The 25,492-nt window shown below is 38.0% G+C and overlaps 1 protein-coding gene across 1 annotated transcript; it reads right to left on the reverse strand.

Annotated features, from left to right (window-relative positions):
* Positions 1 to 277: 277 nt before the first annotated feature.
* On the reverse strand, positions 278 to 3,184 carry LOC133798471 (caffeoylshikimate esterase-like). Its single transcript, XM_062236753.1, has 8 exons — positions 2,996 to 3,184; positions 2,886 to 2,918; positions 2,669 to 2,795; positions 2,443 to 2,589; positions 2,228 to 2,358; positions 1,216 to 1,353; positions 1,013 to 1,111; positions 278 to 916 (listed from the first exon to the last, which is right to left on the reverse strand). The coding sequence occupies exons 1-8, from the start codon at positions 2,996 to 2,998 to the stop codon at positions 644 to 646; spliced, it is 951 nt and encodes a 316-aa protein (XP_062092737.1). The 5' UTR covers positions 2,999 to 3,184; the 3' UTR covers positions 278 to 643.
* Between the last annotated feature and the right edge of the window lie 22,308 nt (positions 3,185 to 25,492).

Consider the following 25,492-nt stretch of genomic DNA (forward strand, 5'->3'; position numbering starts at 1 on the left):
AGCCTTAAGTGGCTCCGTCACCGCCAACTAGTATTATCTCTTTATTATAATCTATTATTTTGTAAACTAATATGTATTTATATTCTTTATAACTACTTGTAAATCTTGTTAATGTTTAAATATATGTCCTAGAATCTTTTTTTTTTGTGATTTTGTATTATAAATTATTAAAGAAAGCTTAAGTGAAGTGCATATTACTTTAGTATCTCTAAATTAATATCAAATTCAAAGGATTTCTATGTAATTATTTTTTAGTCAATTAGATACAAACATTGAATTTGATAGAATGGATTCAATTTTGAAGCATTCAAGATTTACACAAACATTCAAGATTTACACAAAGCCAAATAAAGGACTCAAGATAATTTAAAAAAATTAAAAAATGTTAAATTAATACTCTTAGAGAGGTAATAATTTTTCAAGTTTAATACTTTTGGTAGACCCAACACTCCATCATTTGGATACATAAAAAGTCTACTATATCTTCAGGTTTATTTGTGGATTAATATTTCAGGGCACACTAAGATAATCAAACAGTACATAAGATTTTCGTTTATTATATTGCCACTTCATGTAACGTCGTACACCTCAACATTTGGTACGGTGCCTTGTAACCACATTTTGTTTGGTGAGTATAGTGATTTTATTTCTTGGAATAGATGTCGTTCTGGGCCTTGAGCTCATTTTCCAACCTGGAATTTCCAAAGGCAGTTCTTTGTTGTAACCAGCCAATTATGTCAGAAAACACAATATCAATATTCTCCGGTGGCTCCCCATAGAGTAGTCCATGCCACATTTTTGGATACAGCTTAAACGTCTTGTCCTTACTTGAAGCTGTTTCGTATAAAAGCTTGCTCACTGATTTGTCTGTCACTCGGTCATCTTCTCCATGCAAAACTAGGAATGGCAATGAGATCTAAACAAGCCGAATTTCATATTATGTTTCATATTTTAATACTTTTGGGGCCTTTTATGAGAAAAAATTAATATTATATATATATTTAATTTTTACCTCATTAAGTTTCTGTTCAAGAGCAGTACTAACTCTCAAAAGTTCATAGCCAGTCTTCAACCTAGGCCGGCCCTTGTAACAATATGGATTGGCTCTAACCTGATTAGTTAATCACCGTAACATGGATAGTTTTAGTTTTAAAATCAGAATTTTTTTTTATATAATTAACACATAAATAAATGTAAGAGATAAAATATATATACCGCTTGTCTAACTTCGGGAACTTTGAAAGCAAGGTCAATAATGTCATTTGTGGGGATTATTTTCCATGTTGGAATGATGTTGGAAAGCTTGCTCAAAATATTGATCACTAGTGGAGGTGGTTTCATTTCATCTGCAATCTGTAATAAAAAAATAAATACAAATAATAATTAAATAATCTCAATTATTAAAGTTTATGGAATAGTCCAGAGCAGAATAATTTAACTACAAGACACACCACCAAACAATAATCAAAGATTGGATCCGAAGTTTATGCTACCAAAAAAATAATCATTTTGTCAACTAAACCTATTTTAAACACGAAATTACAGCTCAGAAAAGTACTTTTCATGGTTGTTTATACATTAATAATTCATTATTTTATTGTTAATTCAAAAATAATTAAATTAAACATGGGTTAGGAAGTCCCTAGTGGACTGCATCATTGGAGATGCTTTACTTGCAAATACGCATAACAAAGGATACATAACAAAATTTTAGTTGACAACTTGGGCATGATGTCACTTAAATAACTGCAAACTTTATGACTTTATAATATTGTATGTATTCATTTATTAATATTGAATTTTCTCTACATTAGGCCGTGAACTATGACTTTTCTTCATATTTGACCATAAAAATGAAAATGAAAAGTACAAAGTGGATAAAAACTACAATACAAGCCCTCATTAAAATGCGCACAACTTGAAGAAATATAGGAGAAAGACCAGGACATAACCTTGGTATGATTGATCCAACCCAACCCCTAGAAACCAAAAGTCTAATCCTTGATTTTAGTTAAGAAGAAAATAACCAAAATCTTGAATAATTAATATAATATTTTCTGGTTTGGTGCTACTACTACTACTACGTAGTAAATATAGTGGATCCAAATTTGATGGTCCATGACCAAATCAAATCAAATCATCTCAAATTAAGAAAGTATCTCAAAACAAAGGAAAAAATAATCCTAACAATCATTATTTTTATATTAAATTTTTTAAAAAAATATACCTTACACATAGGTGCGACCAAAACGCCACCGTCCCAGTAGTCAGGCTTCCTCTGGTGAACCATCAGAACCATTGCTCCCCCCATAGACTCACCCATTAAAAATCTCAATTTTCCTTTGTTTTCTTTCTTCTCTGCATATCATAAAAATAAATAAAATTCGTGATTATAATCATCAAAAAGAAAGAGAGAGAGAGGGAGAGGGAGAGAGAACTGACCACATATGGATGTGAAGTGATCAGAACAGTCGGTAACGACGTCGTCAAAGCTATTAACAAGGCCTTGTAACCCAGCTGATTTTCCATGCCCTTCGTAATCTATACCATATATTGCAAAACCCTCTTTCGCTAATCGAGTCGCAGTACCTTAAATAATTATATTATTAATATTAACTTATTTTTTTACCCAAAAAAAAAAATCAAAGCTTAAGAGGTAAATACTGACTGTTCATGGTGATGCTACATTCCATGGCGTAGCCATGGCAGATGAAGATTAAGGCTTTGGGGTCTTGATTTTCAGGTACCCATTTGCACGTGAAAAGCTTCATCCCACGCGAGTTTGTGATATGGCCCTGTTTTTTCATTTTAAGTATTTGCAAACCAATTAGAAAACCCAAAAAAAAAAAATCTCTGAAAACTGCTTTTGTTTTTAAAATTCTTACCTCTTCATATGTGATATTCGATACTTGGGACGCCTGCAAAAGAAGAAAATGGGTCAATGTTGAACGTTAAATCGATTTATAAAACAGAGAATTAAAAAAGAGAGACGAACCATGAGAATTTGAGAAAGAGTTTCCAGAAACTCGATCAAGTTTTTGTTTTGTTTTGTTCTCTCGGTTTGAGTTGAGAAGATAAAGATAAGAAAGGAAAAGGTTTCAGTGCATGAAACTTGAAAGGTTGTACATGGAATTTGAATAAGCCTTTGTTCATAACGCGGATATATATATGCGTGTTTGTGGATAGTACTGTTACTGTATTACCCTTTTTGTTTCGAGAGTCTTTCCTATTCTTAATCATATATCACTTTTTAAAGCAATTAATTTTAATTTTTTTAATATGCTGTATCAACAGTTCGACCCAATACAGTTTCCTTTAATAATTTTAATTTTTTTTTCAGATGGAATAATTTTATAATTGTTTATTTTAAGACGTTCGAAACTATTCAAGTTTTTAAGTTCGGACTCATTCCAATTAATTCGTGTATATATTTTAAAAAAACACGTGTTAGTTATGGTGACGTAATATTTTGCAAGTAATTGAAAATAAAGTTAATATATATTGTGGCGTTTTCTTGACTGGGAACGTAAGCATATTTAGGTCCCACAATTTGAGCCTTATTTCTTCGGAAACGACTTGTGCAACTTTTTATTAGATTTATTACTATCCTTTTATTAATATTATTATATTATCTCCTGACGTGTATAATAATAATAATAATATCGTTTTGTCGTTTGTGTACTTATTCAACTCTATCATATATAATAAAATACATACCATTTTGAAGAGTATTATTGGGAAACATTTTATTTTTAAAAAAAATAAGATCCCTTTCAAAAAAAAAATTGCATTATTGCGAAATAAATTAATAAAAGAATCAAATAATATATATATATACTAAATACAAGAAATTTTTATTTAGTTTTATTTATAAAATTTATATTATTATCATATAAATTTTAAATAAATAAACAATATTATATATAAAATAATGACATACATATATTAAAAGAAAAAAAGATAATTGCGACGAAATTCCTTAAGTAATTTATTTTGTAATTCTTAACTCTCTATGTTAAATATTTAGCAGCAAAACTCACAGCTGTTAAAAATTTGTTGTAGCATCACTCTTTACTGTTAAGTCAAGTATTAAATTTGACTAAAATCATAATAAGAGTCACATGACAACATTATATTAATAAAAAAAAAGTTTAATTTAATAATTATTATAAAAAAAATATTTTATAATAATTAAATTTATAGTAATATAATTATTAAATATTCAAAATTTTCTGATACTTACATATTTTTTTATAGAAGATATTTTTTTTTACTTGGGAATACCTATTAATAATGATTAAGGATTTTGTCAAAAAAAAAAAACACATCATTAATGATATTATAACTAACATGATTATATACAGGCACATTTGTGTCAATAATACTTAAATTATGTTAATAATTGTACTTAAATCATCAAATTGTTTTCACCGCACAAAAATACATTATGCCAAGATTTTAAATTCTCAATATTAAAATTAAAAAAAAAAAAAAAGTTTTTGGTGCCGCATTAGTTCCTCGCCGTTAATTCTAAGTCAAGTACCTGACCTTTAAGCATTTAACACGTAGGCTCCAAATAATCATTTGACAGTTTGGTACTAACACCGTACCCAAACATAAACGTAAATACTTTTGTCATAAAAAAATTAATTTGGTATATTATTAAGTGTAATTTTTGAAAAAGAATAATTATTTTTGCAACAAATATTCATCTTATTTTATATATAATACACATATGATAATTATACCAATAATATGATACAATTTTACATCATTAATTTTAAATATTAGTACTTCAAATTAAAATAAACGAGGAATGTTACAATCAACCTTCTATTTTAATTTCTTAATCAATTTTCGCCCCAAAAAATATATGTCGGAGTATTTTTTTTTCATTTTTTTTCATGGCGGTGTTCGTTATAGTTACAATATCCTTCTTGAAAATTTTCAAAAAATTCTGAATAATTTATAATACTGAAAATAGGTTAGTATATTTGGGTGTATGGGAATAATTTTGCTATTATTGACGTGTCATTATAAATCGAATGATGGAAGAAATGAAGATTCTACTAAATATAAAAAGGAAAATATTGATGAGTTATGAACTCAAAAGATTGAATAGATTGATGAGTTCTGAACTCAAATGATTGAAGAGTTGAACGAGCTCCGAGCTCAAAAAATTGAATAGATTGATGAGCTTTGAGCTGAAATGATTGAAGAGTTGGACGAGCTCTAAGCTCAAAATAGATTGATGAGCTCTGAGCTTAAATGATTGAAGAATTGTACGAGTTCTGAGCTCAAAAGATTTAATAGATTGATGAACCCTGAGCTTAAATGATTGAACAGATAGATGAGCTCTGAGCTCAGATTATTGAATAGATTGATGAACTCTAAGTTCAAATGATTGAATAAATTGATGAGCTCTGAGCTCAAAAGATTGAATAGATTAATGAGCTATGAACTCAAATGATTGAACAAATCGATGAACTCTGAGCGCAAATGATTGAACAATTGGAAGAGCTCTGAGCTCAAATGATTGAACATATTGATGAGCTTTGAGCTTAAATGATTGAACAGATAGATGAGTGTTAAGCTCATATGACTAAACATATTGATGAGCGCTAAGCTCATAGTGATCACACAGATTAGTGAAGCTTTGAGCTCAGTATGGTGAGATAGGTTGATGGGCACAAAGCTCATAATAGATGAATCACGAAGAGTTCGGTGAAGAAGTCAAGTAAGAGGACTGATGAGCACGTGAACTCATAATGTGAAGAAGAGAAAAGGTGGGGAAAAAGTTAGTAAAGTCGGACACGTGGATTAATCACGATAAACTTTCCTAACCATACACTTTGTCATTTTTCTATAAATAGTAGATGGGGGACAATATTTGGACCACCTGGTTTTAATTCACTTAAAGTTTGTGTTAATTGTGGCTTGAGAGAGAGAGAGTGATGTGCTGACTTAAACATCGAAGCATCTTTTGCAGGTCCTCCTTTCATGTTTTCTCTACTCACTCCATTGAAGAACACATTTATGTCATTAGATTTTCCAATTGAATGTGTAAATTACTGACGATCAACATCAACAATCTAACGATCTCATATTCATAAACATATGAAGTTAATGAAAAGATTTAGGGGGAGGATTTTGACCTAACACATGGTAATTAAATTAAAATATAATGAACTCTATTTTTGGCACTGTAAACTATTAAGAATTTTTCCAAAATTTACATGAATGATGTTGTAACTACAATAAACACCGCCATTAAAAGAATTGAAAAAAAAAGTACTCTGATATATGTTTTAGGGGCGGAAGTTAATTAAGAGATTGTTGCTAACACTCCTCTTAAAAAATTATACTAAGAGAAACAAGGACATAGACATGTAATTAATTTTAAATATTAATATTTGAATGTGAAATTATTATAAAAATTAACGAAACTATGCAATTTTTGGGTGTAGATTTTGATAAGTATTAATCTTATATGATAGGACATTACATTATATCTATTGGGGGAGACTACAACGTGGGCATGCATTTTGCCCTCATCGGTTGGGGTATATTTGTTTTTGACACGTAAAAGAAATTATTATCTTATTTTTTATATGACGGTATACATTATAGTTATTTAGGACTTTCCATCAGTTTTTGGAAAATTTCAAATAATTTACGGTACCGAAAATAAGCTTCAAAATAACTTATTTCATGGACGTATAAAATAAGCTTCAAAACAACCTGCTTATTAATTTTTGGAATTGTAATTATTTAGAATTTTCCAAAAATTTGTTGGAGATTCTAAATATCTATATTGTACACCGTCATATAAAAAATATAGATTGTAATATATCCATGTACCGAAAACACAAAAACAAATTATTTTGAAGTTTATTTCGACACTGTAAATTATTCGGAATTTCTTGAAATTGGTGGGATGCCGACTATACTACATTATATACCTTTATATAAAAATATTTATGTTATAATTTCTTCACATGCTAAAAACAGAAACGCCCATACTGATAAGAGCAAAAACCATGCCCTTACTAAAAAAATTTCCTTTATTTATTATGGTATTGCTCCATTAAATGTCCATGTCATGATCAACAAACCTTGTTTAAAAAAAAAGTGCTTCTATAACATCTTTATTTTTTCTCCACATTATTTTTTAAATAAACGGCTCATAAATTTTTAAATTTTTTTGTACACATTTTAAAATATGTTTAATACAAATATATACTACTAAATAATTTTATTTTTTAATAATTTATTATTAAAAAATGAAAGCATAATTTTGGCTGTACTCTCAACTAAAATTAATAATTTTTTTAAAATTTAATCACAATTTTTTAAATTATTTTATAATTCAAAATAAAATAAATATAAACATAATAATTAAAAATGAAAAGAAATGATCTCATTAAAATCAATATCAATAGTAAACTTACACTATTCAATTTTAATGTATGTAATTATTAAAGTACGGAAAAAAATTATCTTAACAAAATGATAAAGTAATTAATAATAAGTAATAGATGTATTAGATGCTTTGGAGGTGTGTTAATATATTTTTAATATTTAATAAGCTTCAAAATAACTTATTTCATAGATGTATAAAATAAGCTTCAAAACAACTTGCTTATTAATTTTTGGAATTGTAATTATTTAGAATTTTCCAAAAATTTGTTGGAGATTCTAAATATCTATATTGTACACCGTCATATAAAAAATATAGATTGTAATATATCCATGTACCGAAAACACAAAAACAAATTATTTTGAAGTTTATTTCGACACTGTAAATTATTCGGAATTTATTAAAATTGGTGGGATGCCGACTATACTACATTATATACCTTTATATAAAAATATTTATGTTATAATTTCTTCACATGCTAAAAACAGAAACGCTCATACTGATAAGAGTAAAAACCATGCCCTTACTAAAAAATTTCCTTTATTTATTATGGTATTGCTCCATTAAATGTCCATGTTATGATCAACAAACCTTGTTTAAAAAAAAGTGCTTCTATAACATCTTTGTTTTTTCTCCACATTATTTTTTAAATAAACGGCTCATAAATTTTTAAATTTTTTTGTACACATTTTAAAATATGTTTAATACAAATATATACTACTAAATAATTTTATTTTTTAATAATTTATTATTAAAAAATGAAAGCATAATTTTGGCTGTACTCTCAACTAAAATTAATAATTTTTTTAAAATTTAATCACAATTTTTTAAATTATTTCATAATTCAAAATAAAATAAATATAAACATAATAATTAAAAATGAAAAGAAATGATCTCATTAAAATCAATATCAATAGTAAACTTACACTATTCAATTTTAATGTATGTAATTATTAAAGTACGGAAAAAAATTATCTTAACAAAATGATAAAGTAATTAATAATAAGTAATAGATGTATTAGATGCTTTGGAGGTGTGTTTAATATATTTTTAATATTTAATAAAGAAGTATATATAAATATGTTAAAAATTAAGTTAGTTTCTATACTTACGGACTAAAAAGAATTGTGGTAGAAAAAAAGTTAAAATAACGACAATTTCATAAAATATAATAAATTGATTACCATAAATTAAATACCAAAAAAATTATATGTCTCACAATCATTTTCTCCTTTTTCTCTCTCTCCTCCCTCATACTATTCCCTCCCCCCCCCCCCCCCCTCCCGACCACATCTTTGGTTATTTTTTTTATTCCTATTTAGATTTGGTTTTGTTTTTCTTCATTTTCACATTTGATTTTGCATTCAAAATATAATTTTTTTTTCAGACTTAGCTGTAACTAGTTACCACCATGATTGTTAGTTTTTTTTTTTTGTTCAGATTTGATTTTTTTTTCCAGACCTAACTAAGTAACCAGTTTCCATCACGATCGATTTATTTTTTTTTTTCTTCTCAAGATCTGTTTTCTTTTTTTTAGACATGGCTAAGTAACTAGTTACCATCACGATCGGTTGATGTTCTTTTTTTTCCTTTTGTTTTTTTTTTCAAATTCAATTGTTTTTACTTGGCTAAGTTTCCAGTTACCATCATAATCAATTTAGTTTTTCTTTTTCTTTTCAGATCTGTTTTCATTTTTCATACCTGATTAGATAACCAGTAACCATCACGTTCGATTTAGTTTTTTTTTTCTTCAAGATCTGGCTAAGTAACCATTTACATCCTAGTTGTCATCACATTCAATTTAGGTTAAGTAATCAATTTTTTTTTAGGTTTCAGATTTGATTGTTATTAGCATAATACATTATTTGATAGTGGTAACTGGTTACCACCACATCACTAAAAAAATAAAAATTCTTTTGATGTTGGTAATTGGTTACCAACGCATTACTAAAAAATTATGAGAAAAAATGTTATCCCCAAAATTTCAGTTCGATGACGTGTCAATCAAAAGTGACAAGTGACAATGCATGGTAGTGAATGACACATTAATAGTCAATAAATGGGTTGACCAAGAAGTGCAAAAGTTTGAAATTAATCTTCGGAGTTGTGATATTACTGGTCATGAAATTGATTTATCTGGTCGGGAAGTAATTCCCGACCAGGTAAGGTTTCTGTCCGACCAGTAAGATTCTTGACCGACCAGTAAAAAACTTATGGCCGACCAGTAATGTGTCTTGGCCAACCAGTCACTTCGGGGATGGATTTGGTCGGTCCACGAATCAGAATCTCAGAAGTTACCATCTAATAACTCTTTAGTAAAAGCTTCAGTAATGGCTTCAACCCGAATCATTTGCAACTGCCGCGGGAATCTCTCAGATATCCCGAAATAATAGCTATATTATTGTAATTTGAAATTATTTATATTTTAGTTAATTAAAGCTGGTTGGAAGAACCAAGGACCCGGTCAAAGGGATATTTCTGATGTACGATCCATGAGCCTATAAATAAATGGCTCATGGTATCATTTTTGGGGATCTGGTCTTTTGAAAGAGAAAAGAGCTCTCTGGTTTGGAGAACTTGGGACCGTTACTTGGGGCATTCTTGGGGCATTTTCTGAGAGAGTTTAGAGAGAGAAATCTTGTATTCTCTAGAGAGAAAAACTCTGTATTTTTCTACTTACATTTAAGAAACTCAGTTGACTCAAGTTCATATGATCTTAAGTGTAGAATATATATATCACAACTCCAAGTGGATTAGGTTATTACCAATAAATTGGGGCTGAACCACTATAAAATTATTGGTGTCGTATTTTCTATTCAAGACTTATTGTCATTTTGACGTCTACTCGTCGTTGGCCAAAATCGTGGTCAACACTAAAATATTGAGAAAAAATCCCATAAATATATATAAGCCATAAAAAATGCTTAAAAATCCTATTTATCAAACTTAATGAAAAAAATATCATATTTAATATAATTTTCATTATTTAATAAGAACATTTATGTCAATTTAATTACCAATGTCATATATAAATGTATATAATAGTAATTTTTCAAATATAATAAATATAATAGGGCATGATTATACATGTAAATGATCTAAATACAAACTAAACAAAAAAAAAAAACAATAGTTATGATAGAAAGTGACAAATTATCTTATAGAAATAAATACTTGCAGTTGTTGTTTATAAATGATTATTATAACACTTATTCTTTGGTCTTTTTTGGATCTTGTATTTTCCCTTGAAAAATTTTTATGAGGCAAAATAGAAGAAAAAAAATAAAGGAAATATTTTTTGCAAATATAATAATTTTTTTTAATATTTTCTCTTTTTTAGTACACATTTATAATTGTTCTAAATTTCATAAAATTATATTGCATTTAAATTTTTCTAAAATTTATTTTTTAATTTATTAATTCAATCCAAATATGAAAAATATGTATTTTTTAGAATTAATTTTTTCCCTCTTAAAATCTTTTAAAATCCAAAGTCAAAACAAGGCATTAATTTTTTTTATAACAGTAAAAAAGAATATGTTTTTAAAATACAGTTTTTCCGTTGAATTGTTTATTTTTTACTGCTCATCATTTTTCATCATCTTATGTTTAAGTGGTCAAAAAAGAATATTACAAGTTGAGCTAAATGATGACATCAAAACAATGTCCACTAGTCAGAGTTTGACTTTTGACTTTTCGCTGAAAAATATACTTGATAATACACCTTATCAAAATCTAATTTTGTGAACATTATTTGAAAGTTCCCCTCAAATAAAAAAAAAAAAAGAACATTATTTGAAAGTGATTATATTTACCTGGGGGGCCTTAATTAATTTCGAGGGACAGTGGGGAGCTTAGTCACGAACCCTTATTCAGTAATGTGAATGTTAAAAGTGAGTGTGTTATTAAGGTGGGGACTAGGTTGCCACTTGCAAGTTGCAACCTACATACAAGGAAAGAAACAATGACAGCATATGATAATGGGGTCGACGCGCGTAACTCCTGCAAAATCGACTGCACGCGTCAACTTTGACCAGTACGTGAAAAATATATACCGATTTTTTTTTATTATGAAATTATTTATTATTATTATTTTTTTTACTTTTTTTTTTGTTCCAGTGGAAATTGTAGGGAATTACTTCTTTAAACTTCACATGTTTTGTATGATGTATCATATTCATTACATCAAAATTTTGAAATAAAAAAAAGAGAGAATGCAATGCATGGAGTGAAAATAGTTATTAATAAATAATGGTACCTGATTAGGATAGTTTATGAGTGTGGTGGGTCTATTAATCATCTCAAACAAGTCAACTTTAAGTTTGATCTATTTCTTCATAAAACGTATAGTTTAATCTTTATTTTGATTCTTTCCCCCTAATTTCAGTCTACTTAACAAAGAAAAAAAAAGAGCAAATTTAAATATTATAATTAAACAAATAGATTCCCGAGTTTATACTTTTTTGGACCCTGTGTTTTTTTTCATTACCTGTTTGGACCCTGTGTTTTGACAAATTACTTTTTGGACCTTATGTTTTGTAAAATGATTAAAATAAAACCATAAACTCGATTTTGGTCAATGTTTTCTCAACTAAAATCACAAATAATTTACTAAACTAACAATTCAGAACAAAAATAAAATCATTATGCTTAAAAACTGTGTTGTTATATTCAATTTTTTCTTCATCAAAATTGAGTTTAGGGTTCTATTTTAACCATTTTACAAAACATAGGGTCCAAAAAGTAATTTGTCAAAACACATGGTCCAAACAGGTAATGAGACAAAACACAGGGTCCAAAAAAGTATAAACCCTAGATTCCCAAAAGTTAGACCAAACAAGACAAAAAATTCGACCTTTTTTAATTTTCATAAACTTGTATATTAAAACATTTACAATAAAAACATTTAGTTTTAGTTCAAATTATCAAAATTGTTGGAACTTTTTTATATGAATTATTAAAAAATGGAAAAAATATAGTTGTGTGTGATATGGGAAAAGTCCCACATGGAATTGAAACACTCTTCAAGGAGTGTATATAAGTTGCAAATGTTATGTCTTGGGGTGTGCCCCAAGGGGTATCCAGTTTTGTGCGCATGGGTGAGGACTCACACACTTGACCACCACACGTGCGCTGCCAACCGAGCTGAGCTGGGTGGTGTGGTGTCGCGCGTGCCGCAGTCCGACCGAGCTGTGTGGTGTCGTATTTTTTATTTTTTCCAACAAAGGTAACAAAACATTTTTTTATTAATTAAATTAATCTTAAAACGTTTATTTAAAAAAAAAACGGTTTTTATTTTGATTAAATGAAAATAAACGTTTTAGCTGTTAATTTCCTCCTCTGATTAAATGGAAAAACGTTTTTAGCCGTTTTATGGGGTCTACTTCTCTGTATAAGTCAGATCAAACATTTTTTGAAAATATGAGTCTTTTTTCTTTTGGTTCTACGAATTTTCTCAGAGCATTTTTAAGGGTGTACAAGGACGATCTTCTCGGTGCAGGGAGGAATCATACAGAGGCTGTTTTATCCTGGGGACGGTGTGGTTGATAGACTGCCGTGCACACTTAGGGTAGAGCCGCGAAACATCTTAAAGAGAGCGACATTGTCCGCGACTCAGCCAGAAAAATTGATTGGTAATTTCGTTCCAATTTTATTTTCTATTGAGGATAATCAATTTTAAGACGAATCTGTTTTGCTATGGCTGCAACCGATGATTTTTCTGGTTCTACCTCTGTTGATATTAACAAGCCATTTCGTTTTGAGGGTTTGCACTTTAAGCGTTGGAAACAGAAGATGCTTTTTTATCTGACCATGAAGAAGGTTGCGTTTGTACTCACTGCTCTGAAGCCGGTTGTCTCTGAAGCCTCGACCGACAAGGACAAGGAGACTGAACGCGAGAAGCAACAGAAGGACTTGGACTCCTGGGTGGAAAACGATTTCCTCTATAAGAATTTTATTCTTAACGGTTTATCTGATGATCTTTATGACTATTATAACTCAGACAAGTCAGCAAAGGAAATTTGGGAGGCGCTGCAAAAGAAATATGATACAGAAGAGGCGGGGACTAAAAAATACGTTGTTAGCCGCTACCTGAAGTATCAGATGGTGGACGATAAATCTGTGGAGGCCCAATCTCACGAAATTCAGAAAATTGCTCATGAGATTATCTCAGAAGGTATGGCCCTTGATGAACAGTCTCAAGTTGTTGTTTTAATTGACAAATTACCTCCTTCTTGGAAGGATTTTAAAAATGTTCTCAGGCATAAGACTAAGGAATTTTCCTTAGAAAGTTTGATCACCCGCTTTCGTATCGAGGAGGAAGCAAGGAAACAAGATCAGAAAGAAGAGGTGCTTGTTGTCTCTAACAGAAACCCTAAGAAGTCCACACCTGCGGTTCTGAAGCCAAATGGCAAAAATTTTAAGAATCAGAACCGCAACTCGAATTCAAATTCCAACTGCAACAACCAGAACAATCCTCAAAACAACAATCAGAGTTAGAACCATAACAGGAACCAACATGGAAGGCAGCAGCCTCCACCTAAACAGAATGACTCTGGACAATTCCTTTGTTACAACTGTAACAAGCCAGGTCATATGGCACGTAAGTGTAGGAACAAGCCAAGCATTGCTCCACAGGCTAACTTGACTGAAGAAGCTTTTACAGCTATGATTTCTAAGATCAACCTTATTGGTGGATCAGATGGGTGGTGGGTAGACACTGGCGCTTCTCGCCATGTCTACTATGATCATGCTATGTTTAAAACATACACTGCTGTTGATGATAAGAAAGTGTTGTTGGGAGATTCCCACACCACTATTGTTGCTGGGATTGGAAATGTGGATCTTAAGTTTACCTCAAGAAAGACTTTATTACTGAAAGATGTAATGCATACTCCTGAGATGAGAAAGAATCTGGTTTCTGGTTTTCTTCTTAATAAGGCTGGGTTTACTCAAACTATTGGGGTTGATTTGTACACCATCACTAAGAATGGTATTTTTGTTGGGAAGGGTTATGCTACTGATGGCATGTTTAAGTTAAATGTTGAATCCAATAAAGTTTCTCCTTCTGCTTATATGCTGTGTGATTTTAATGTTTGGCATGCTAGACTTTGTCATGTTAATAAGCGCATTATTAAGAACATGAGTAACATAGGACTGATTCCTAAAGTGTCAGATAACGATTTTGAAAAATGTGATTTTTGTAGTTAAGCAAAAATAACTAAGACTCCTCATAAGTCAGTTACTCTGAGCCTTTATTTAATTCATTCAGATATTTGTGAACTTGATGGAACGTTAACTAGGAATGGTAAACGTTATTTCATCACTTTTATTGATGATTGTTCTGACTTTACTTATGTGTACTTAATGAAAAATAAAAGTGATGCGCTTGACATGTTCAAATTATTTGTGACTGAAATTGAGAATCAATTCAATAAGAAAATTAAAAGGTTTCGTAGTGATAGAGGAACTGAATATGATTTAAGCATGTTTATTGAGTTTTATAATTCACATGGCATTGTACACGAAACCACTACACCATATTCACCTGAAATGAATGGTAAAGCTGAAAGAAAGAATCGAACTTTTACTGAATCTGTTGTGGCTATTTTATTGAATTCTGGTGCTGCATCTCATTGGTGGGGTGAAATTCTTTTGACTGTTTGTTATGTGTTGAATAGAGTTCCTAAGTCTAAAAGTAAAGTTTCACCTTATGAGATCTTGAAAAATAGGCAACCTAACCTGTCTTATTTTAGAACTTGGTGTTGTCTGGCTTATGTTCGTATTCCTGATCCTAAGAGAATTAAGCTAGCAAGTAGAGCCTATGAATGTGTATTTATCGGATATGCAATTAATAGTAAAGCATATAGGTTCTATGATTTAAATGCGCATGTTATTGTGGAATCTAATGATGCTGATTTTTATGAACATAGATGTTGACGCGGTTCTTCGCCAACAGGTAATTAAGAAAAGAAGAGGAAGGGATTAGTGCTCAGGTTGAACCGAAATAGACAAATGATCTTAGAAATGAAATGGTGACTCCAAATACGTTTTTTGAGTGGTTCAAAGGTTAAAATCCTTCTACTCCACTAGTTAGTATTATTGCTATATACTGGATATTTGATTACAGGGTCTTTCTTACAATCTATCATCCAACCCCTTATAACTCCCAGGGTCTCCATATTTATAGGAGAAGGCACCTGGGAGTTGGTAAGAAGGTCATCCCGTGACCTTCTTACCTATCATGTCAACTCTGTGACATTCATGATTAATTCCTAAACCTGACACATAAGTGTGGTCAAATCAATAGGTAAGGGGATAATGGGCCGCACGGCCCAAACCAGTCGTGGGTGTCTGAATACGCACGTTCCTGCTGCGTGTCCGAGAAGTCAGGGGTATATCAGACATGTGATGTCTGATATATGCACGTTTACCTTGCGTGATTGACTTTATAAAAGGTCACAGCCTTCAACTCCAGCTCGTACCACGAGCTGGATGCTTCCCTCGACCTGTGGTCTTCAGAGCCCAGGCTCAGTCCTTAAGCAATCTTGGCGAACCCTTAGGTTACCCCGAGCTAAGGAGGTAGGACCTTACGAAGGCAGCTCCAGTCTCGGGGATGTTCACGTGGTAGTCATGATTAGGCCGTATCTCAGCTCGCTAATCAGCCCGTGGGAGAATCAGGGCGTACATCTGCCCCCCAAGCCCCTGCTCGTGGTACACGACGTCGTGTAGGGCCACAGTAGGGGCTTTTAGGCTTCCCCCTGAACTCTTCATATTCCACATTCTACGCAGGCGCCGAATATGTGGAACATCGTGGTTGGTGACGGTACGTCTTCCGAGAACCGCATTTAATGGCCTAGCCTATGCCCAGCTGTCGTTTCGCATTTCGAGTGGAGGGCCTTGGATCCCACATCAGGGCAATCCAACGACCCTCTTCATGTGACCCTTCACGCATATAAAAAGGGGTGGCCACCTTACGCACGGGCCACCCGTGCATTTGAAATTTTTCAGAAATTTTCCTCTTCTTCTCTCTTCATCCTCAAGAGAAAAAACCCTCTTCTTCCCGATCGCCACTCCTAACGTTCAAGAAGTTCAGGCGCAAAGACTCCTTCGAAGCCTTGGAACCAACTGCTCCGACGAAGCCCCAACCCAGGCGATATCCTCATCCACTTCCCAGCCAAACACTCTGTAAGTCTCCTGACTGTGCATGTTTCGAAATTATTTTTTACTGTAGCTTAGGTAAATATTTACTGTAGCCACATGCAAGGGTTTGCTGGGTTTTGTGGGAATGAAGGGTGAAAACCTTTTAGATTAGGGTATCTTTGCCGTAGAAAATCGTTTAGGAGCATGGTTTACAGGATGCATTTTCTGGGGAAAATTTCTGGGTAAGATTTTTGGTATGCTGGTTTAGAGTATTCAGTATTTTTGGGTGCAAAACTGAGTAGCTTAGGGGGCACGCTTCACAGTCGGTTTTGCCTTTCTTGCCCACTGAAACTTTCCTTCCAAGGAAAATTCTATCCTGACCGTCCTGACACACGAATTCTGAGTAATCGGGGATTTGTTGGGAGCACAGGCGCGTGTTCTTAGAACCTCGTGGTCTCACTCTCCACGGGCTGGGCTTACCTCAGCTCGTGTCAAAGAAACACACTCAGATTCTCTTCCACCTTAGATCGCCTTTTTCTAAAATTTCTTCTTTTTGTTCGCTAGGCGACCAGATGGGACCTAAGAAGAATGCTCCCAAGAAGCCTGTAGGAAGCTTGTCCTCCCGTCAAGACAAAGGAAAGGAGGTGATGGCCGAATCCCCGATCCCCAACTTCGGGCCAGCGGTGGACCAGGAGCTCGAGGTGGCCCCTGACGCGTTCTTTGAGGCGGAGAGGATCGTCTCAAAGATTACCGACCAGGCGAAGGTCAACAAAATATTCCTCTCCCACAACATCGGGCTGGGGAGAGCATCCGTGATTGCCCGACCTCCCGCAGAGGGCGAGCGGAGCTGCGCGCCACTTGACGAGGCATTCTCGGCCTGAAGCGACGAGCATTTTAAGGCGGGGGCCTTCCTCCCGTTGGATCAGTATTTCGCTGGTTTCCTCAATTACGTGAGGTTGGCCCCATTCCAGCTCCCCCCAACTCTTATCGGCTGTTGGCGGGGTTGAGATATTTATTCTTGAAACAGGAGTGGGAGGTCCCCACTCCTGCATATATTTTGTACTTTTTCTGCCTCAAGGCCAGCCCGGAGCAGCGGGGGCGAGGCGACGGATTTTATTACTTAACCCGGTTCCCCAACACGGCTGCGGTCATCGAGCTGCCCAGCCACCCCAACAACTTCAAAGATCAATTCTTTATGTCGACGGGGTTCCGAAACTGTGAGCTCCACTACTTCAATCGTCCTCGTAAGTGTTTTTCAACCTTAGCTCGTAAGTTAAGTATCGTTTAGCTCCTCCTGTATCCCTTTCTGACTTAGATTAATCCTGTAGCTATCTTCGCGAGGACAGAGAAATCTGTGACCCTCGGGGCCCAGTACGAGACACTGGCGGGCTTGCCCCCCGGTCAAAAGGATTACCGTGTGCTTGTGACAGACGAGACGATGGTGGCCTGTAAGCTGATCTTCCCAAATCAGACTCTGAACCTAAGGAGGCCCCGGGCGCTTCCCCCAGCTCGCGATACTAGGCCCACCATCGTGGAGGGGGTCGTGGGGGACGAAGATGAGGAGGACGAGGTTCCCCTCGTGAGGAACAGGAAGCGGGCGTTGGAGGTCGCCCAGAGAACGGACGAGGAGAGGATCCGGTCCGGAGCAGCCGCGGGTCCTTCTGGCCAAGGTAACCCTTACATGTTTAGGAATTTAGATAGGGCCATTGCCGACCCCCGACTAGCTAGGTTCAATCCCAGACAGCTCGTCCAACGTCATCGAAGTGATCCGGACCTAGATACCACCCTGCTTCACTGTGTCGACCAGCTCGTGCTGGATTACCAAGATAGCCGACCTAGGGGTACCGTAGTCGTAGATAACACCCTAGCCTTTAGATCGATCCTATTTGAGGAGTATGGGACCAACCTTCGGTCATGGCCATCACTCCGGAGGGGTGCCGTAGCTCCAGGACTTAGGCAATATGTAGAAGAATCTAGCCCGGAACCAGAGTCGGATCCAAAACTTGCGCTAGCTCAGGAAATAATCGACTTAGATTCTCCTGCAGGAGCTCCGGGGCCGATGGTCGTAACCATAGGTTCTTCTTCTAGCTCGGGGGGTAGGATCCCTTTTAGTATATATATATATATATACTTGAATTTCTCTTTTTCCCCCTTTGTTTTTGTTTTTGAATGGCTGCTAACTTGTGTACTAACCATATTTTTGTTTTGACAGAAGAGATGTCTCAGCCCGGAGGGAGTCTTCGAGCTGCGTTCGTCGGGGGGAATCCTTCAGCCGGGGCCTCTGGGCCCAAAATGAAGAAGCCCCGGATTTTAAAGAAAACTGCCGGGACCCCGACCAAGTCTCCTACAAAGGAGAAAGAGCAGCCTCCCACCGCTCAGGTCGTGGGAACTGTTCCTCCTGCCGTAGGGGGGAGAAGCATGCCCCCACCCCCTCCATGAGCTCCGGCCCTCGTCCGGGACACAGGGGCAGAGCCCGGGACTTCGGCAATTTCAACCTCCGAGGTGCGCATCCCGGTTGAGCCCCAGGACCTGGAGAAGATTCCAGAGGCCTTCCGGGGGACGGTGTATGAGTCGGAAAACTACGCCGTCAGCCACATATACAAGTTCAACGAGAAGGAGCTCAGGGCCATCGAAACCAGGAGCCCGGTGGGCATGCTGGAGTCTTCACTGGGCATGGCCCTAACGATAAGCTAACCTCAACCTTTTATGGTTTTTGACTATCATGCCCTGCCCTGTTTTTTCTTTCTCCCTTCTTTTTTTTTTTTTTCTAAGGCATGTGTCTCTCCGCTTTCGCAGAGCGCCGTTGCCCTTCATCAGAGCATAGCCAGGACCAAGGCCCAGCTCGAGGAGATGAGGAGCGAGCACCAGGCGGTTGTGGCCAACCACCAGACCTCCTTGCAGGCGGCTACGGACGCTCTGGCGGCCGCGCAGGCCGAGTTGAAAGAGGCCCGTCCCAAGCTACAAGAGCTCGAGACCACCAAATCCGCCCTCACCGCCACGCGGGCCGACCTAGACACTGCAAAGGCCAAGGCCAAGGCCGCCCTGGAGGCCGAGCAGGCAACTTCAGGCACCGCCATGGAGGACATGTTCTACCATTGGTGGGCCTATAATCAGGACGCCGACTTCTCCTTCCTGGCAGCGGACGTTTGGGAGCCCTTGCTGGAGAAGTTCAAAGCTCGCCTCGAGAAAGAAGCACCTTTCGAGGCCGGGGAAGTCTCTGGCGCAGCTGAGCAGGGCGAGACGGCGACCTCCAAGGGGCCAACCGGTGGAACCTAGGGCCTTTCCATTCTGCCCCCCCTCTTTCATTCTTATGTTTTTTTGTTGTAACCTTAGCATGAGGTGTTCCCACCTCGAGACAATTAATTTTTACCTTTGAATTGATGAACTCCCTTTTGCCTCTGCGCATTTCAGTTACAATTTTTTCAAAAACTTAGTTCGCGTTAACTTTTATCAATATCCCGTGCTCTTTAGGAAGAACAACGATCAATATATTTAAATCAACTTCTAAGTTTTTTGACCTGGTCATATCCAGGAACTTAATTTGAAAACTTAGTTCGTGTTAATTTTTATCAATATCTCGTGCTCTTTAGGAAGAACAACGATCAATAGATTTAAATCAACTTCTAAGTTTTATGACCTGGTTGTATCTAGGAACTTAATTTGAAAACTTAGTTCGTGTTAATTTTTATCAATATCTCGTGCTCTTTAGGAAGAAGAACGATCAATAGATTTACATCAACTTCTAAGTTTTATGACCTGGTTGTATCCAGGAACTTAATTTGAAAACTTAGTTCGTGTTAACTTTTATCAATATCTCGTGCTTTTTAAGAAAAGCAACAATCAATCGATTTAAGTCAACTTCTAAGTTTTATGACCTGGTTGTATCCAGGAACTTAATTTGAAAACTTAGTTTGTGTTAACTTTTATCAATATCTCGTGCTTTTTAAGAAAAGCAACAATTAATCGATTTAAGTCAACTTCTAAGTTTTATGAGGTGACCTGGTTAAATCCAGGATAGGACTTAGTTCGCGTTGATCCTTATCAATATCTCGCGTTTTTTAAGAAAAACAACGATCAATCGATATGAATCAACTTCTAAGTCATTAAGGCGACCTGGTTATATTCAGGTACCATATGCCCCCCAAGTAACTGGGAAAGGGTCTTTCGTGGTTACTTTAGATTACACTTGAAAACATGTACAAACATAAACAAAAAGTTAATTCTCATTGCTTAATACATAAAAAATGGCCTTTCAGGCCTTACAAGTGAATCATTGATAATATCTCTTCAAATGGATGGCGTTCCAAGTTCGTGGGACTGCCCCTCCATCTAGCCGAGCTAATTTATAAGTTCCTTCTCTAATGACCTCGATGACTTGATATGGTCCTTCCCAGTTCGGTCCCAAGACTCCATCTTTGGAATCCTTACTGGCCAGGAAAACTCTCCTTAGGATCAGGTCGCCAGCGTTAAAGGCGCGATTTTTGACTTTTGAGTTGAAATAGCGAGCGATCTTCTACTGATAATGGGCGAGCTGGAGTTGCGAATCCTCTCGCCTTTCATCAACCAAGTCAAGGGAAGCGCAAAGTAGCTCGTGGTTGCAGTCCTGGTCATTTGACTGGACCCTATGCGAAAGCACCTTAATCTCCACAGGGAGGACTGCCTCACTCCCAAAGGTCAAGGAAAAAGGAGTATGACCCGTAGGAGTCCGATGTGAGGTCCGGTATGCCCAGAGAACCTGGGGGAGCTGTTCTAGCTAGACTCCCTTCACCTCGTCTAGTCTCTTCTTGAGGCTCGCCTTTAACGTCTTGTTGACAGCCTCGACCTGGCCGTTCGCCTGAGGATAGGCCACGGAGGAGAAAATTTTCACAATTCCGTACCTCTCACAAAAATCGGTGAACAGGTCGCTGTCGAACTGAGTCCCATTGTCAGAAACAATCTTCTTGGGCAGCCCGAATCGGCAGATAATGTTCTTAACCACGAAGTCAAGGACTTTTTTGGAAGTTATCGTTGCCAAGGGTTCTGCCTCAGCCCACTTCGTAAAGTAGTCGACGGCCACCACGGCGTAACGGACCCCGCCTTTTCCAGTAGGGAGGGCACCAACCAAGTCGATCCCCCAAACTGCAAACGACCATGGGGAAGAGATCATCTTCAGCTCGACTGGGGGAGCTCGGGCAACTGTGGCGAATCGCTGGCACTTGTCACACTTCTTCACGTATGAGATCGAGTCTTTGGATAGAGTTGGCCAGTAATAACCTTGCCTCAGGACCTTTAAGGCCAAGCTTTGCCCCCAGTGTGATCTCCGCAAAAACCCTCATGCACCTCCTGCAGGATGGCCTGTGCTTCGCCTGGAAGAACACATCGTAGGAGAGGTAGGGAGTGTCCACGTCGGTATAACACCCCGTCTACTACCGTATACCTGGGAGCTTGATACACCACTCGCCGTGCATCATTACGTACTTCAGGTAGCTTTTCCTCGGTGAGATACTCAAGGATGGGGGTCATCCAGGTCGGCCTGGCATTGATCATCTCGGCCTCCGTCCTGACTTCTTCTATACTTGGTTTCTCCAGGAATTCTACTGGCACTAACCCCAAGGTCTCCGTCTCCCCGGAGGTGGCGAGCTTGGCAAGAGCGTCCGCGTTGGCGTTCTGCTCCCGAGGTATCTGCTTGATCGAGCCTCGCCCAAATGCGGACAGCTCAACTTTTACCTTTGCTAGGTAGGCAACCATCTTGGGTCCTCGTGCTTGATACTCGCCCAGAACTTGGTTTACCACGAGCTGGGAGTCACTGAAGCACTGGATGGAGCTCGCCCTTAGCTCCTGGGCTATCCTTAGTCCGGCCAGCAAAGCTTCGTACTCGGCCTCGTTGTTGGAGGCCTTGAATCCGAACCTCAGCGCTGAGTGGAATCTATGTCCTTCAGGGGATATCAGAATGATTCCATCTCCGGAGCCGTTCTCGTTGGATGAACCATCCACGAATATCTTCCACGATGCCTGGGCCGAGGTGACTTGGGGTGAGTCTTCTGCAGGATCCTCCTGGAATCCTGTGCACTCGGCTACAAAATCGGCCAGGGCCTGACTCTTTATAGCAGTTCGCGGAGTGTACAGAATCTCGAACTGGTTGAGTTCGATTGCCCATTTTAACAAGCGTCCCGATGCTTCAGGATTTTGCAAAACCTGCCTTAAAGGCTGATCGGTCATGACGTGTATTGAGTGGGACTGGAAGTACGGCCTGAGCTTTCGCGAGGCCGTGATAAGGCAGAACGCCAATTTCTCCATCAACGGGTACCGGGATTCAGCTCTGAGAAGTCTCTTGCTGATGTAGTAGACTGGCTTCTGAATTCGGTCTTCTTCCCGGACCAATACGGCACTGGCTGCATCCTTCGTGACAGCCAGGTAGAGAAAAAGAGGCTCTCCTGCTTTTGGTTTGGATAGTACGGGTGGCTCGGCCAGATGTGCCTTCAGGTCGAGGAAAGCGCTTTCGCATTCTTCTTTCCATTCGAACTTCTTATTTCCTCGGAGCAGGTTGTAGAATGGAAAACACTTATCGGTGGACTTGGAAATAAACCGATTGAGGGCTGCCACCCTTCTTGTCAGGCCTTGGACATCTTTGCGCGACCTGGGTGAGGGAAGTTCGAGCAATGATCTGATCTTGTCGGGGTTCGCCTCGATCCCCCGGGTATTGAAGATGAAACCCAGGAATTTTCCCGATGCGACTCCAAAAGTGCACTTCTGCGGATTTAGCCTTATGCCATACTCCCGTAGTATCTTGAAGCATTCCCCCAGGTCGAAAACATGGTTATCGGCAGTCTTTGACTTGACTAGCATGTCATCAACGTACACTTCCATGTTTTTTTCCGATCTGTTCTGCGAACATTCTATTCACTAACCTTTGATATGTAGCTCCGGCGTTCTTCAACCCGAAGGGCATGACCTTGTAACAATAAACGTTAGTCAGGGTCATGAAACTGGTGTGCTCCTGGTTCGCCGAATTCATGGCGATCTGATTGTAGCCTGAGTACGCGTCCATAAAGGACATGAGCTCGTGCCCCACTGTGGCATCCACCAACTGGTAAATCCTTGGCAATGGAAAACAATCCTTGGGGCAGGCTTTATTCAGGTCGGAGAAGTCGATGCAGGTCCGCCATTTCCCGTTGGGCTTCGGGACCAAAACGGGGTTGGCGACCCAAATCGGAAACTTGGCTTCACGGATAAAGCCGCATTTTTTGAGCCGGGCTACTTCTTCCTCTAAGGCTTCAGCCCGGGTTGTTCCTAGGCGTCTCTGCTTCTGGGACTTTGCAGGAACGCTTTTATCCAGATGAAGTGTGTGCATGATGACACTCGGGCTGATTCCCACCATGTCCTCGTGTGACCACGCAAACACATCCAGGTTATCCCGCAGAAATCTGATCAGCTCCGCCTTCCTCTCGTTGCAGAGGTTTTTTCCGAGCTTGACCATCTGTGATGGGTTCTGCGGGTCAATGCTTACTTCCTCGAGCTCCTCAATAGCTTGGAGCTTGGATCTGTCCTCGCCTATTCGGGGGTTAATATCCTCACTTAAGACGATATTTTCCCCTTCGGCGCTTTGAGGTTTTTCAATCTCAGGACCAGCCAAGGGGTCCCGAGATTCCTCTTCACCACTTTGGATGGCCATTGCTAGCTGCCCGGGTTTCGATTTTCCCTTCATGGAAATGCTGTAGCATTCCCTGGCAGCGAGCTGATCGCCACGGACAGTGCATATTCCCATGGAGGTAGGAAATTTCATCGCGAGGTGGCGAATGGACGTGGCGGCCTCAAAGGCTATGAGCGTGGGCCACCCCAAAATTGCGTTGTACTTAGCGGAGTAGTCGATGACCACGAACTCGAGGAGTTTGGAGACTGTCCGAGATCCTTCCCCCAGGGTGATCACCAGCTCGATAGTCCCTATAGCCGCTGATCCTTCTCCCGAAAAACCATATAGCATCATGGAGGTCGCCTTCAGCTCGGCGACAGTCAAACCCATCTCCTCTAACGTGGACCGGAATAGGAGGTTCACCGAGCTCCCATTGTCGACCAGCACCCTCCTTACCCTCCGATTATTGAGCTGAACTGCTACGACCAGAGGGTCATTGTGCGGGAACTGGACATGGCCCGCATCTTCTTCTGTAAAAATGATCGGTTGCTTCTCCAATCGCTGTTGCTTTGGCAGGCGCTGCTTCGGGACAAACTCTACTCCATTGTGTGCCTTGAGTTCGTTCACGTACCTCTTCTGGGCACCCCTGCTCGTGCCAGCCATATGCGGACCTCCAGAGATGGTGGATATCTCCCCTCCTATCACGGGAGGAGGGACGTCCTGATCTACCTGAGACCCGGGCTGACTGGCTGGGACTTCTGGAGCAGGTCGACTTGCTGGAACCCTGTTCCACGCGTACTGGGCCAAGGGGCCGGCTCGGATGAGAGTCTCGATCTCATCTTTCAAATGTCTACAATCATCAGTATTGTGGCCAACATCGTTGTGAAAACGGCAAAACTTGGAGGTGTCTCTCTTCCTCTTTTGGTGCTTCAACGGCTCCGGCCTCTTCCAGGGGAGGCGAGTAGAGTTATCTAGGAAGATATTCTCCCTAGACTGGGTGAGCTCAGTATAAGTCGCGTAGACGAGCTTGAACTTGTCCACCGAATTATTCTTCTTTGGGCCATGCTGGCTGTTTTCGCCATTCCCCTTTCATTTGCCTCTGCCGAGCTGGTTGTTCTGTGTGACGTTTTGGGTCACTGCCACGACCTCCGTCCCTACTCCAGTGGGCTGATTAGGGACCTGGCTGGTTCCTGCAGCTGAGGCTTTGGCTTCCTCCAAGTTGATCCATTCCTGGGCCCTGTTGAGGAATTCGTTAACCGAGCTAACTCCCTTTCTTTGTATATCTTTCCAGAGTCCCCTCCAACGAGGATTCCAGTTCTCAT

Source organism: Humulus lupulus, chromosome 8, assembly GCF_963169125.1.
Source record: "Humulus lupulus chromosome 8, drHumLupu1.1, whole genome shotgun sequence".
NCBI lineage: Eukaryota > Viridiplantae > Streptophyta > Magnoliopsida > Rosales > Cannabaceae > Humulus > Humulus lupulus.

Coding starts and splice junctions, on each gene's coding strand:
- LOC133798471 (XM_062236753.1), bottom strand. Junction 2,590..2,668: donor ATGTAGCATCACCATGAACA/GTCAGTATTTAC, acceptor TAATTATTTAAG/GTACTGCGACTCGATTAGCG. Junction 1,112..1,215: donor TTCCCGAAGTTAGACAAGCG/GTATATATATTT, acceptor TTAACTAATCAG/GTTAGAGCCAATCCATATTG.